The following is a 15,259-nucleotide window of genomic DNA, read 5'->3' on the forward strand; positions in this document are numbered from 1 at the left end:
TCAAGCTCAGGCTACTGAAGTTTCTAAGCCTCTTACCACACATCTAGAGACTGGCAGCCCAGTGGGTTGGCAGCTTCTCAGGACTGTTAAATTCCCTGCTCTCTGATATGAAACTTCCTGGGTTGCCACTGGCTCCCTGAAAATAAAACAGCTCTATTTCGTATTTAAAAAAAGAAAAGAAAAAAAAAAAAAATCAGTGAGAGGATGTATGTTCTATTGTAAGTTTAAAAAAAAACCTCTATGGTTTTGTTCCTACTCAGACCAAAAACCTTTATCATATTGTTGAAGCCAATGTAAGAGATTCCAATCTGGTTAAAACTGCTATAGGTTGGTTTGGCAAATTTATGGGCACAATTTGTATTGAAATAGTAATTTTTACACAAATTACAGACTCCAAACACAAAAGTTACACAAGTTTAATTAAACAGGTTTAAGTTCAACCAGTGCAACTACAGTGTGCTGACCAGTTCTAAATATTACTGGTTGTACCTGCACAGCCTTGGTTACACCTACTCATAAAACATGGTCAGCATAAAATTTCACCCTCCCTGCACCCCAGTTCCCACCTGCAAATTATAGGGTGAAAAATGGAAAGTCAGGTTTTGAAAATCTGAAGTTTAACACCCCCTAAACTGATGCCATTACAAATGTTACCAAAATACTGAAAACTGACATTTAGAAAAATGTTAATGTTGAAATAGGTTCAAGATGAAGCATTTGAATAGAAAACATGGGCCTGATTTACACTGTCAGTAGCAGAAACTGTCTAACAAAAAAAGTGGTAACTAATCATCTGCCATCCTATATTCTTTTACTTACATGAACAGTTTATATATACTCCTCCCATTTTTATGTTAGGAAAGTACTTTCTTCCCACTTTATTTTCTGAAATGCTCTGGAAATGTTTTGATCCACTAGCTAGCTATAAAAATGGTTCTTTGGTTTTTTTTATTAGAACAGTGTATTTAAGGCATACAGGCAGAGAATTTCATAAGAGTACCTAAGCGCAGTACAGCCAGTCCTCAGCTTACAATGTTTTGAGTCATATTTCGCACTTACAACGTTTATAAATTGCCATCCTGTTTCATTCTGACGTCAGTTTCAACTTTACAACACCTGATCTGATGCAACGCCATGCCAGTGAACAAGTCTGCTATACTGCCCATCTCCCTGGAGAACATCTGTCCAAACTTCCTTGGACACTTTCTTTAAGAAAGCAGACAAGACTCCAGAAAAACCTGCAGCCAAGACTCCTGAGAAGACTCCAGCCAAGAACCCTTCAAGAAGTCCAACTAAGAGCCCTTCAAAAGGTCCAGCAAAGCCACTTCAACGAAGTCCTTCCAAATCATTATGATTTATATTGTAAATAGCAATACATTAATGTAGCTATATTACTCATCTATAAATTGATTGAGTATAAAATTCTTGGTTATTTTTGGTGAAGATAGGGTATTGGGCCTTGGTTCAGGAACCAATCCCCCATTTATAACATTGCTTCCTATGGGAAAAATCGGTTCCAAGTTACGTTTTGACTTAAGACACGGTTCTCAAGAACCAATTGTGTCGTAAGTCCAAGTAATATTATTTTTATTTTTACCTACAGAGAAAGAATAGGACAATTCTAATTTTAGACTGTTTTACAGCGAAAGTGGTATTTCTAGTAAAGTCATTAATACAGAAGGCCATCTTATTCTCTGGATGCATAAGAGAACAGACCACTGTGGGCTACTGAACCAAGACATGAGAGAGGACTGGATTTTCTTTTATGTACAGGTAGGTCATTGGAGTTGTATTGCCATTAATTTGCTTTGGGAGCTGGACTTGTCACTTGACTTCTGTGTTTTGTTCTGCCCGTAAATTATAAAACTTATGTTATAATAAAAATTATGTTAAAAATGTTTAACATAATTAAGTACAGTGAAGAAAGCTCTGTTCCTTCTCATCTTCTTGTGCCAGGGTCTGGCACTACTGCAGTTTTGCCTCGGCTGCCCCAACAATCAACAGTTGCTCCCTTCTGTTACAGTTGTGGTTCAACCCTACAGCCAAGTCAGTGAAAGATAAATGAGTGAACTGTGACAGTACCAAAGTCTAAACCCAGCATAAACACAGGCAAAAGGAACCTTTAGCCCCTTGGGCTCAGGTTTCAGTCAGATTCCAGTCTGACCCAAGACCCACAAACAGCAGCTAATCAATATAACATAACAGTCTGTCTTCAGGCTTATGCTCCTACAGGGAGACCCCATCTAGCAGGTTTTCTGATTGAGGCCAGGAACTACCTAACTATCTCCTCACACACCATGGAAGCCCATCCAGCAATAATCTACAACCAAGTCTGATTCTTCCATCTGCAGCATGCTTGTCAGTAGTTAAAAAGCTCCGCAGGCAAAATGAGACGCAGAATAACCTATCCTTACTGAGTGGGAATTGTCAGTGTGCTTAGCACGTTAAATTTGGGAAAACAAAGTGCCTATCCCTATAATTAACGTAGGGATTCGTAACCCAGTACAGTTTAGAAACACACACATCAGTACAGTTGTTATTTCAGTATGTGGTAGGAGATGCATTAAATCATGATGCCATATCAGTAAAGTTTCTATTGTTTTGAGTTTGGGATGATCACATCATTCATGACCAGGGAAGCCACAAATAAGCTGAGTTGCTCATGCCAACCAAGTTGATATAATGGTATACCACAGCACAGCATCACAAAATCTGTCAGTTATTTCATAGATTTTACAGATTTTAGGGTCGGAAGGAACCCTAAGATCACTGAGTCTGACTCCCTGCCCCGGGCAGGAAAGAGTGCTGGGGTCAGATGACCCCAGCCAGATGCTTGGCCAATCTCCTCTTAAATACCAGCGAGGAAGGGGACAGCACCACCACCCTTGGAAGCATATTCCATATTGTGGCAACCCTCACTATAAAGAATTTTTTCCTGATGTTCAATCTAAATTTGTTTCTGGCCAGTGTTTCTAGTTACCCCAATCAGTGCCCTCATAAACATTGTATCCCCTATTTCCTGCTGTCCCCCCGATGAGTTTGTAGATGGCCACAATATTCTCTCCCAGCCTTCTCTTGTGGATGATATCAATCAGTCCTCATAGGGTTTTTCCTGTAGGCCTTTAACCAGACGCGTGGCCTGCCACTGAACCCTTTCTAGGTTATCTACATCCCTCCTGAAGTGCAGCACCCAAAACTGGATACAGTACTGCAGCTGCAGCCTGACCAGTGCCACATAGAGGGGAAACATCACCTCCCTAGACCTGTTTATGATGCACCTACCTATGCAAAAAAGAGTGTAGTTAGCTTTACTTATTACTTCATCATATTGGCGACTCATGTTCATTTTGGAGTCAACTACGACTCAGAGATCCTTTTCCGCAGTTCTGCTGCTTAGAATGGTACCTCCCAGGCTATAGGTGTGTCGATGGTTCTTCCTCCCTAGGCACAACATATGGCACTTATCCTTGTTAAACTGTGCCCTGTTCTGTTCTGCCCACTTCCCCACCCTGGATTCACTCCCTGCCCTCTACTTTGTTTACCTCCCCCCGTAGTTTGGTGTCATCTGCAAACTTGAACAAAGTGCTTTCTACTCCCTTGTCCAAGACACTAATGAAGATACTGAACAGTACCAGTTCCAGGACACAGCCTTGAGGGACTCCACTGCCCATATTTCTCCAGGTAGAAACTAACCCATCCATCACCACTTTCTGGGTGCATCTCATAAGCCAATTTTCTACTCACTGGACTGTGTAATAGTCTACACTGCAACTGTTTAGTTTATTTATAAGAATTGGCTGCAGCAGTGTGTCAAAGGCCTTTTTAAAATCTAAGTAAATAACATCTACCTCTATTCCTTTTGTGACCCAGTCGTAAAAAAAACCCAACAGGTTAGTCAGGCAGGATCTGAACGCATATTGATTGCCCCTTTGCATTGTTTTACCCGCTAGTCCCCCACAAATGTGATCTTTAACAGTTTTCTCAAAGGTCTTGCTAAGAATAGAGGTGAGGCTAACTGGCCTATAGTTACCTGGTTTCTCCTTCCTGAAAACAGGGACCACATTGGGCCTTTTCCAGTCCTCCGGGACCTGTCCTGAGTGCTCAAACAGTCACGCCAGTGGTTCCGCTACGACTCCAGCTAATTCCCCAAGTACTCTAGGATCAAGATCATCAGGGCCTGTTGACTTAAATGCATCCAACACCTGCAAGTGCCCCTTTACTAGGTCAGCACTAACAGCACTCATTTTTCATACCAAACACTTTGGGTTGAGAGTTTTTAGTTACTTTGACATGGATCTTTCTATCTCTCCATTAAGAAAAACCAGATTCCCTCAGAATCTGGAATCCAAATATGCAGTACCCTAAAACAGAGGATCATCATCACTATTTTTAATTCATCTCTAAAAGTGACTGAAGTAGCTTGTCCGTGTGTCAACACACAAAACCTGCCAGCCTTATTTTACAGCATTCCAGGGCTAGATAAGTATTGCTTATACTACCAAAAAAGCAGAATTTTTATGAAAAGGCTTCTACTTTTAAGACTACCAGCTCATTCACTATCAGACCTCAAAATGTCATTGATCTAGGACCACATCCTGAGTTTCAGATGAATATTCCAAGCAGAAAAAATTGTATGTTGGGGAAAGGAAAAATAAACAGCTTAACGTAAAGGCTAATTGAAGCTTTTCAAAGGGTTGGAATCTTAAGTTCCATGAAGACAAATTTATGGACAGGGCATGTCTCCCAAGTCTAAAGAAAATAAAACTTCTTGTAGCCACGCTTATGTGCTACCAGAGTATTATATTATTATACTGTAAATCCTTTTGAGTTAGTGCTAAAATATCTTCCTTTTGGAACAATTAGATTTTAAATGACCTTTTAAAAAAAGACCCCAAGCAGAAACAAAGAACCACAGTACTTACCAGAATATCCCTTTGTCTCTGCTCTCTATGTCTGTAAAGCCAGATTCCAAAAACATGTCTTTGTAGATTCGTCCTGTTAGGCAGTACATATCTGAAGCTACCTGGTCTTCATGTTGCACCAGGGGTATCATAATTTCTAGAGCCTTCTCCTTGTCTCCAGGTAGATTTCGCCTATTAAAATGCATGCGTAAGTGTTTTAGTCTAAAAATCAAGAGAGTAGCAGGGAAATGTAGGTAGCAGGACTCCATGATGCTGTACAAATACATATATACATGTTTTATCCTAATGAAACATGTATCTAGGCATCAAGCCATGGGTCCTATGATCTCAATTGCCCTTGACCAAGAACACCATTTTACACTGTTTTGTAACTATGTTAACCCACTGCTTTGATCCAACTATTAATTTTTGAAAGACTGAAAAAAATTCACATACCAAGGACATTAACCCAAAAAACTATAACAAAAAGAAGCCACTCTCAGACTGTGAGATTGACACACTAAAGTAAATGTTTTTGAAAATATGCAAACAAAAGATTTCATTTGGATTTTAGTCTCCAACACAAGCATTTTTATATATTTAAAAATACAGGTCACATCTTGTGACTGTAAAAGTATTTTGAGAAAAAAAATGAATGGTCCCAAGCATATTAAAGTCCCAGGAGAGTTGGGAAACCAAGATGATGAGGTAATATTATTCACAAGGAAAGAATACATATGCTACATACTGTGAACATTAGATACTTGCTGATGACTCGCTGCTTGGATGCAGATATCATTCACTATCAGGATTTCAGAATTTGCTTAAATATTACTTAAATCTGCAACAAACTAGCAAATAGCTCATATCTCAGCAAAAAGATATTCTCACAGTCTGGTTTTTTCCATTCTGAGAGCTAAAATAGAAGAAGGGTGATAGGCAGTGCAGGAAGGTACAAGACCAAAAGGACTGTAAATATTTTATTTAATGTAACTAATACTGTTTTCCTTGAAACCAGTGTCAAAAAGTCATATAGTTTCCAACAGACAGGAAGACAGAAACCATCAGAAAGCAAACTCTAGTTAAATGGAGAAGTAATAAAGGGATTCTCTTTTGCCTTTGCAAACTGCATCACAGCTTCGAATACAGGATTTGAATTCAAAAAAAAAGTAGGAGGTCAAATGCAGGAAGCAAACAATGTTTTTGGTAACCCCATAGTTTGGTTTTTAATGTGACCTATAAACGCAACTTTGTCTGAAGAAAAGCACATGCTGCAAGACGTGTAGACTGCTTCTGTAGGCTGTTAACTAAGGAGCTGTGCAATTCCTTCTAAGGGCCTGAATCCAGTAGCTTGGGAATATTACTTAAGAACTTAGACCGACTAGAGAGCAAAATAAGTACTTTCAAGTAATCTGATCTCTGTTCATGGAAGTTACATGATCCATGATCAAATTTTGCCAGGATTTCTTAACACAAAACACTGCAAATTACTTTCAAAACCTTGCATGCAACACTTATTTTTATAAAAGCCACACTTCAGAGCTTGTTTGATCAATGCTTACATTTAACAAACTTTAAGCATTCAGAACTTTGGGCTTATGTTCTGAGCCAAGCACAGTACATTGGATTAAAAGTTAGTTCAAATTTGCTTGGACTGATTCTACTTTGACGCACTGCTTTTAAATAGACCTGATAAGTACTTAATGACTTTTCAATATCACATGAACTAAATCCACAAAAATAAGACAGTACTACTATACAGCAGCACACAGGAGCCCTCTTCCAATGGCAGGTATACAAATTCCTGGTAAAGTAAATTACTGAAAAAGCACATGGTCACTGCAGTAAAAATTACTAATCTGAAACAACTATCAAATATTTTCATGTCCAACTTTGCACTGCACACCAAAGCTACTTTCAAGAGGCATTTATATTACACTGAAGAAGAAACACTTACAAATCTGCAAAATTATGAATGGTTTTCAGCAAAGGGTATCTGATATAGGGCTTTCCTGAACACAAAACTCTTCTAAACTATGTTTATACAGAACTGTTGTGTACTCAGTTGCCTTAAACAAGCATGTCAGCTTGCTAATAAGGGGCAAATTTAGAAAAAAACCTATTTTAATAATAGAAACATACACAAATTCTTCCCCTACCAAGCATTCCTATTCCCAAGTAGTAAATCTTATCTGTTTCTCCCTTCACATGGTTCAGGAAGATTGGGGAAGTTCTAATGGTCTAGGCCAGGGGTGCTCAACCTTTGGCCTGCAGGCCAAAACTGGCCTGCAGAACAATTGAATCTGGCCAGTGGGACTTCCCAAAGCCTGAGTAAAAGGCTGAATTACTATATTACTGAATTTCTCTGCTACCAAATTCCCCACTCAAGTTGGAAAATTTGACAACAGAGAAGTATTGGCAATTAATACTGCCACCTTTCCCCTGCTGCCAAAACCCAAGCACCGTGTGAAATGTTACAGCAGAGCCATGCCCCTCCGCCCCACAGGACCAGGGCAAGCTCCCTTCCCTCACAGAGCTGGATTGGGGCTGGACTGCCCCCACCCCAGGTACCAGAAAAGCTGGGCATGTACAAATCCATGGGGCCAGATGAGATGCACCCAAAAGGTATTGTAGCAGTTGGCCGATGTAATTGCAGAGTCACTGGCCCTTATCTTTGAAAACTCATGGTGATCAGGAGAGGTCCCAGATGATCGAAAAAGGGCAAATATAGTGCCCATCTTTAAGAAAGGGAAGAAAGAGGATCCAGGGAACTACAGACCGGTTAACCTCACCTCAGTCCTTCGAAAAATCATGGAACAGATCCTTAAGCAATCCATATCGAAGCACTTGGAGGTGATTAGGAACAGTCAGCATGGATTCAGCAAGGGTAAGTCATGCCTGACAAACCTAATTGCTTTCTATGATGAAATGACTGGCTCTTGAATGGGGGGAGACCAGTGAACATAATATACCTTGACTTTAGCAAGGCTTTTGATACTGTCTCCCACAACAAAGTAGTACGGGTTGGATGAATGGACTGTAAGGTGGATAGAAAACTGGCTGGATCTTCAGGCTCAAAAGATAGTAATCTATAGCTCAATGTCTAGTTGGCAACTGGTATGAAGTGGAGGGCCCCAGGGTCAGTCCTGGGACCTGTCTTGTTGAATATCTTCATCAATGATCTGAAAGATGAGATGGACCACACCTTTAGCAAGCTTGCAGAGGACACGAAGCTGGGGGGAATAGCAGGGAAGCTGGAGGGTTGGGCTAGGATTCAGAGACACCTTGACAAATTGGAGGATTGGACCAAAAGAAAGCTTATGAGGTTTAATAAGGACAAGTGCAAGACCTTGCACTTGAAACAGAACAATCCCATGCACCAGTACAGGCTGGAGGCTGGCTGGCTAAACAGCAGCTGTGCAGAAAAAGGGGTTACAGTGCACAGTAAGCTGAAGATGAGCCAACAGTGTGCCCTTGTTGCCAAGAAGGCTAACAGCATACTGAGCTGCATTAGTAAGAGCATTGCCAGCAGATTGAGGGAAGTGATTCTTCCCCTCTATTCAGCACTGGTGAGGCCACATCTGGAGTACTGTGTCCAGTTTTGGGCCCCCACTACAGAAATGATGTGGACAAATTGGAGACAGTCCAGTGGAGGACAACAAAAAGGGTGAGGGGGCTGGGACACATGACTTCTGAGGAGAGGCTGAGGGAACTGGGCTTATTTACTCTGGAGAAGAGAAGACTGAGGGGGGATTTAATAGCAACCTTCAGCTACCTCAAGAGGGGTCCAAAGAGGATGGAGCTGGACTGTTCTCAGTGGTGGCAGATAACAGAACAAGGAGCAACGGTCTCAAGTTGCCAGCAAGGGAAGTTTAGGTTAGATAGGGAAAACTCTAATTCGGAGGGTGGTGAAGCACTGGAATGAGTTTCCTAGAGAGGCTGTGGAGTCTCCATCCTTGGAGGTTTTTAAGTCCTGAATTGACAAATCCTTGGCTGGGATGATATATTTGGGGATGGGATGATTTACTTGGGAATGGTCCTGCTTTCAGCAGGGCTTGGACTAGATGATCTCCTGAGATCCCTTCCAAACTTTTCTCTGATTCTAACCCTCTAACACTGACAGGAGTCGTCCATACCTGTACTGACTAGTCAGCAGTGGGACTTGCCCAGCTGTTGAGGACCTTTTGTATCCTAACTTTTCTTCTCAAATTCTGCTGGAGTAAAGCTGTAGGGCAGTGATTTTCAACCAGAATGCCATGACACCCTTGGATGTCTTGGGTTGCCACACAATGTTAGCACTGTTAGGTGTGCAAACATGGTTCAAAATATCAGCCCACAGTTTTCACCCAGGAATCCATATCGTCAAACACATTCTGACCTGTCATGGTCTTTGCAAGTTCTCTGCAACAAAAGTATTGTGCTATTATTTTTCAGTAGTAAAAAAATTAAAATTAAAGTCTGGGATTTTTTAAGGGGTCTCTAGAGTCTAAAAAGATTGAGAGCCACTGCTATAACGTCAAGTATGCAGCCCCTTTATTTCCTTTGTCAGAGATCCAGTTCAGGAAATGTTGATCCACAGAGTGGGATCTGAGCTGAATAACCACTCTAGCTGGCTACTAGTAAACTAAACGAACACTGTGCCACATGGACTTCATGGAACAATAAACTAAACAGATAATACATGAGAACATTTTATGATGAGAAATGAGCCACTGTACTCTTTCACTATGGTCTACCCTGTTCCCCCTTTCTTCCTTGCCCTTTATCTCTACAAACCTCCTTGTTTTGGTCACAAAACTTCTGGCTAGAAGTTACTCTACCTTTTCTTTCTAGTGTCTGACATTGAATAAGTCATCATTTCAAAACAGGAGGTAGGGGAAGATGGTATCTCCCACAGCTGAAGTCACTGCCATTCTGCACAATTACAACCTTGCAACCAGAGCTCTTATAGTCACAACCTCAGCATTCCAGACTGGACCTAGAATAGGGAGTATCCCTGAATAAGAATCTCCCAAAAGGGAGAGCATGGACACTGAGCATGAGCAGTACCTTCCTCACTGACTTAAGCACACAAAGTGTGACCATTGTCATGGCTGCCGCTGATCCCAGTTGAATTTACAATCTGGAGAAAGAAGAGAGGTGAAATTAGATCTGAACACATTTCTAGGTACCGTTCAGAAAACCTATATGCCAGATACCCTCTAATGCTCTCTTCTGCATCAGATTAGCTCTGCCCAACTGGACCCTTGCATCTGTACTGAGTACCATTATAGCTAATGGAGCTCCCTCTGGGTGCAAGAGTCTGCTGGCGAGGATTATACTTCAGACTTGGAGCAAAATTTTCAGAAGTGCCTAGTCAACCCGTAGGAGCACAAGCTGCATTTTCAAGATCGACTTGTGAACTCAGGCGCTTTAGAAAATTTTACCCTCAGAGTCTAAATTAGTTTGATTATAAAACGCCATAGGTGTGCACAGTACTTTATGCAGTAAATCTAAAAATGTCAAGCATGTGCCACAAAAAAATTTGTTGGATTTTTTCTTAATTCCCTGCAAAGCACCATGCAAAGGTATGGCTTTTTATAAACAGACAAAAACACAGAGGGCACAGTATATACACTTGCTGTACGATACCCAGAAAAGGCCTGGATCTTTTACTCAAGCTGAACCATGCTTGATAACATTCCTCTCCACCAAAATTATTGGTCCTTAACTTTTCAAGATGTCTTGTGTAAAATTCTTACCATCACTCGAGTTAAATAGAGATTCAGAACTGCTTAAGTACTTTAATGGATGGATATGTTGTGTTCAAAGCTTGCTGTTTCTTTAAAGTAGGTTATTGTCTAAAAAGTCTGGTGACTCTGAATCAGTAAGTCTGTAAGATGCCTCCCTGCCTAACTTGCTGCTTAACTCCAGACTAACATGGCTAACCAGCTCTCTGTACACTTAGCGTAGGATTCTAAATGAACAAAGCTGGCCTGTTCTCATGAAAGACTGTGGTAAAACTCTCACTGATTTCAACAGGAGTAGAACAAAGGAGCAATGTTTCTATAAAGAATTCTGTTGAAAAATCCCATTCTCAATGCCTTTAGTTACTAACATTGTTCCAAACACTCATGCAAAGATCTTGGTTTGAGTCTTCTCTGCCCTAAATAAGCTACTGAAGATGAAACAGTTGTGTACATGTTGGAAAAAGCCCAAAAGTGACGGGTGTTAAAAAAAAGTTTCTAAAAATGATGAATTAAATCTTCTGCCTGACATTTGCGGTATATGTTCTGTACTCCAATAGTATCACTTTCCTTCAGTCATCTGACACAAGCATAAAATTCAGACGTGAGGATGTCTAAACCCATATAACTGGATCCACATTCATAGATTGTTAGGGGCTTGAAGGGACCTTGCAGATCATCGGGTCCAGCCTGCCCCCCCACACCATATTGTGCCTCCCAAACAAAACTAAGTTTGTTATGAATCCAAGTGCACGTTATGACCATTTTGTTATTTTGCCACTTCAAATTTTGCATTTGCTTAAATTCAGAAGGGTAGAGGAAAGCCAAATACTGACTTACACACGGAAAAGACAAACAACTTCCATACTGAAAGAATAAAAAAAGAAAAGATAGTTCAGTGATGAAACTCTTAAGTCTTGAAAATACTTCAGTGCAGTATGTAGGACTTAAACCTATGCAAGAAGAATCCAGCAGAGGTCTTACGCCATCATTTGGAAAGTCTGGAGGAAAAGAATGACTATTTAATGGGGAGAAGGCTGAGAGGGAAGCGTTCTTACCTGTTCAGTGCAAATGCATAATGATATTTCACATGGTGATGGGAGGCCAAGTCAAAAGTAGGCAGTTTTTCTAATGTTTCCACCAGTTTCACAATAGAATCATAATCCTTTCAAGAGAAGTGGGTGGGGAAGGGGGAATAAAATTTTAAGTGACTGGAACAAGAAACGTTTATATAAATCCCTCCCTAAACAAAGCATTTGTGGTTTTATACCGAGAAGTACATTTTGAATTCCTTATGAACTGCAATTTGTTCAGTCTCCCACTGCAGTTATTCTCAAGCATACAGTCATAATATGAAGGCACAGAATACTCAGCATAGAAATCAGTGAAGTCATATCTGTTATACTGCATCAGTATTGCATTGTGTTTATTTCCATGGAACTAGAGCATTTAGCACTTATATTCCATGACTGTGAAACTGGCTTCTCAGAAAATATTAAAAGAAGCATAAATGTATATTATATTGTGAACTGCTTTTTAATTACAAAATAGCCTGAAAATCTTTATGAACAATACTGTACAATTTAATTTTATTACTATAAATTATTCTGAATGCTAAAAAAATTCTTTTCAACACACCAACTTTTAAAACATCTCATTTACAGACATGTTTAAAAAAAAAAAATCACTGAAGAGATGCAACATATTTTGCACAATAAGCAATCTATTACTAACTGTAGTTAAGCTACCATACTTAATATCTTCAATAATGTTACATACATTGAATAAAATATTGTATGCATGTTGCAATAACATGCCATAAACAGGACATAACACAATCACATATGCATATATAAATGAGAAGAGAGATTACCAAAGTATGGAGAACAATATCATAAAGTAGGACTAAGCAACACTCTGTATAGTGTAACATTTATTATAGCAGAATTAAAACCGTTTAAACATCAGCTTGATTGTCTTAGATGCTGTTGGACAAAAGTTGTGAAGTAATTATTTTGAAAAGGAACTCCTTGTTAAACTACAGAACTGCAAAATAAAGCATCAGTACACACCACTGTTTTTCATGAATTTTAATAGGGTCAGATTCACATAGCAGCATTATTTTATTAGTGAGAAGCTGCCAAAAGGCCTATAAAACCCACTATATCTTTGCATTGAAGGAAAAAATAATTTAACTAGGATTTCTGAATAATGGAGTCATACCTGAATGTCTCTATAAGACAGCAGCAAATTGATAACAATGTCTGCAGACAAGAGTTCAATATTATCCACTCGCTGCCGTATCCTTGCCAGTTCTGCTGCCAGCTCTTTCCCTGTGTGCAGGTTGCGTGCCTTCCTGATATCATTAAGAATGGATTCCCGGAAATATTGGCTAGAATAAAACAAGCTGATTTTAACACTGTGGGGCAGGACCCATCTTTTAATTGTGTTAAAATAGTGCTGAAGTCCTAGGCATTATTGCACAAATAAATTAACATTGTTTTAAATATAGTCAGCAGTCAAAAGCTCATCCAATTCACTGCTGTGAAGGAAACACTATTAATATTTAAACGGAGGGTGCAGGCTGCCACATCACCCGGCGGCAAAATACCCAATATTTTAATCCGGAGGATGATGTATATGTCACAGGAGGATATGAAGTGATCTTACCTTGAACTAGCCTGTGCCACCTTCAATAGTTGAATAAAGCGATCCACCAAAGGTAGACATATTGGTCCAAGCAAGGATTCAAAGCTGGGTTGCATTAGCTCTGTTAATCCCTTCATAAAACTGCTGTCACAGCAGTATACTTTGTTGTGTGGGGTGATCATATAAGGAACGAAAATGTAGTTACCAGTACACATCTGTAAAAACAAGATGCAATAACTCAAAAAGAGTTACATCCTCAAGTCAGAAGCAGTTAAATACAATGGAAGAAATCCACTGACATCAACAGAATTTTGCTTCAATGGAAGAAGTTGGAATCAACTTCAAGGAGACCAGATTGTAACTTTGACAGTTTTGGATGAAGTCGCCTAATTTTCAGCTGGAGCATGAAATATACCTTAAGATGTTCTTCATTTTTAGTTCTGACTTGTTTTCTGAAATCTGAATCCTTTAAGACAGGGGTGTCAAACATATAGCCCATGGGCTAGATCTGGCCCATGGAGCCCCATGATCTGGCCCTGGTGCTGTCCTGTTGATCCACATGCTTCACCAGACTGGCACCACATGTACCCCCAGTGTTCCCTGAGGCTGGGTCCCAGGCTGTGCCACTCACAGTGCTTGCTCAGACTGGTATCCTGGACCAGCCCAAGCAGATGCCATGTGTATGGATCAGGCATACAGAAGGGAGGGAGAGGCCAGATGAGTTTGAAACCCTGCTTTAAAAAGGATTTCACACTCATCATCCATGGTTGGTATATTGCCTTAAAAATTATTTTGCTTTCATATCCTGACAATTTGGCCTATTCCTCCAAAAACAAAGCTTTATTCTAAAATGGAAGAATGGATGGAATTAAAAGTGACTGACATTCAGATAATAACAACATCACAACCCCTTCAGAATTTGATTCACAGGTTGTCAGGTTATAGATGTTATCAACAATAATGCAAGCAATTTGCATTAAGTGTTGTTTAAGTAAGTAAAATGAATCTTCCTATGGACTGGAAAATTACTCAGTTTAGCACAAAACCTTTGACACTGAGAACCTTAGTTTCCTGCTATGTGGTAACCTCCACTTGCCAGTTGTGCCTACGAGCGTACATTTTCCTTGTCAGATTAAGCATCTAAGCGATGCTTAGAAAAGCATCTAAGCAATGTTTAGGAAAGCACTACTATGCTGCGTTCACACCCATATGACAGCCACTTTTCATCAGGCTCATCTCTGTTTGCTTGCTTTGAAAGAAGGAGAATATGTGCTGTCTGTCTCATGTACCCAAAGGAATATTTACATAGTGATAAAGATGCTGAATGGCATCTGAAAGACATCAACTGTGAAATACCACACCATCAAAGCCAAGGGGAATTCTATCACTTGAGTGAAGCCAGATTTCACTCCAGCCTAATGTTCCTTTAACTAGTCACAGGGCCATTACAGCAGGATAAGATTTAGAGAGGCAATTTGCTTCCTTCCAGAGCATCATGGCTCACAGGCCAGCTTCCTCTTCTCTTTCAGCAGTCAGGCCAAAGGAGACATTTCACAGTTCTCTACAGCAAGTTGGGTCCCATGCATTGTAACAACAATGCAGGCACAGTTTTCTAAGACTGAGGCCTACAGCATACCATCCCCAATCAAGTATTGAGGAACACAAAAAGAAAGGTGCACACAAAATATAGCTTTGTGCTTACTTTGGTTATATTTTACTGGTGTCATCAACATAATGATTTAGGTAATTTGATTTAGTTCAGAAATTTTTAAAAAATAAAAAACATTATACTAAGATGGTGCAAGCCAGGTGATGAGCTCCACACTGCTTTAATGCTATGGTCACTCCCAGAATTTTATATTTGTGCTAGGATGCAAAAATATCCAGTATCATACTATTATTTTTTCTCATATCTCTACAACCATTTTTTGATCATTTTATTACACACACTTGTGCTCATTTTGAGTGCCTTACTAGTACAGT

At 39.9% G+C, this 15,259-nt stretch overlaps 1 protein-coding gene across 2 annotated transcripts in view; it reads right to left on the bottom strand.

The window, feature by feature from the left end:
* MAP3K5 (mitogen-activated protein kinase kinase kinase 5) overlaps positions 1 to 15,259 on the bottom strand; it is a 152,228-nt gene that overhangs the window by 72,001 nt on the left and 64,968 nt on the right. For both annotated transcript variants that reach the window (XM_090040084.1, XM_090040075.1), the window contains 4 exons: positions 13,298 to 13,491; positions 12,851 to 13,019; positions 11,686 to 11,792; positions 4,923 to 5,093 (listed from right to left, as the gene is read on the bottom strand). In XM_090040084.1, the coding sequence (XP_089896210.1) occupies positions 4,923 to 5,093; positions 11,686 to 11,792; positions 12,851 to 13,019; positions 13,298 to 13,491 (641 nt within the window). The remainder of the gene's footprint in view (positions 1 to 4,922; positions 5,094 to 11,685; positions 11,793 to 12,850; positions 13,020 to 13,297; positions 13,492 to 15,259) is intronic.

The sequence above is a fragment of the Crocodylus siamensis genome, chromosome 1 (genome assembly GCF_052110815.1).
Source record: "Crocodylus siamensis isolate JL-2025a chromosome 1, ASM5211081v1, whole genome shotgun sequence".
NCBI lineage: Eukaryota > Metazoa > Chordata > Crocodylia > Crocodylidae > Crocodylus > Crocodylus siamensis.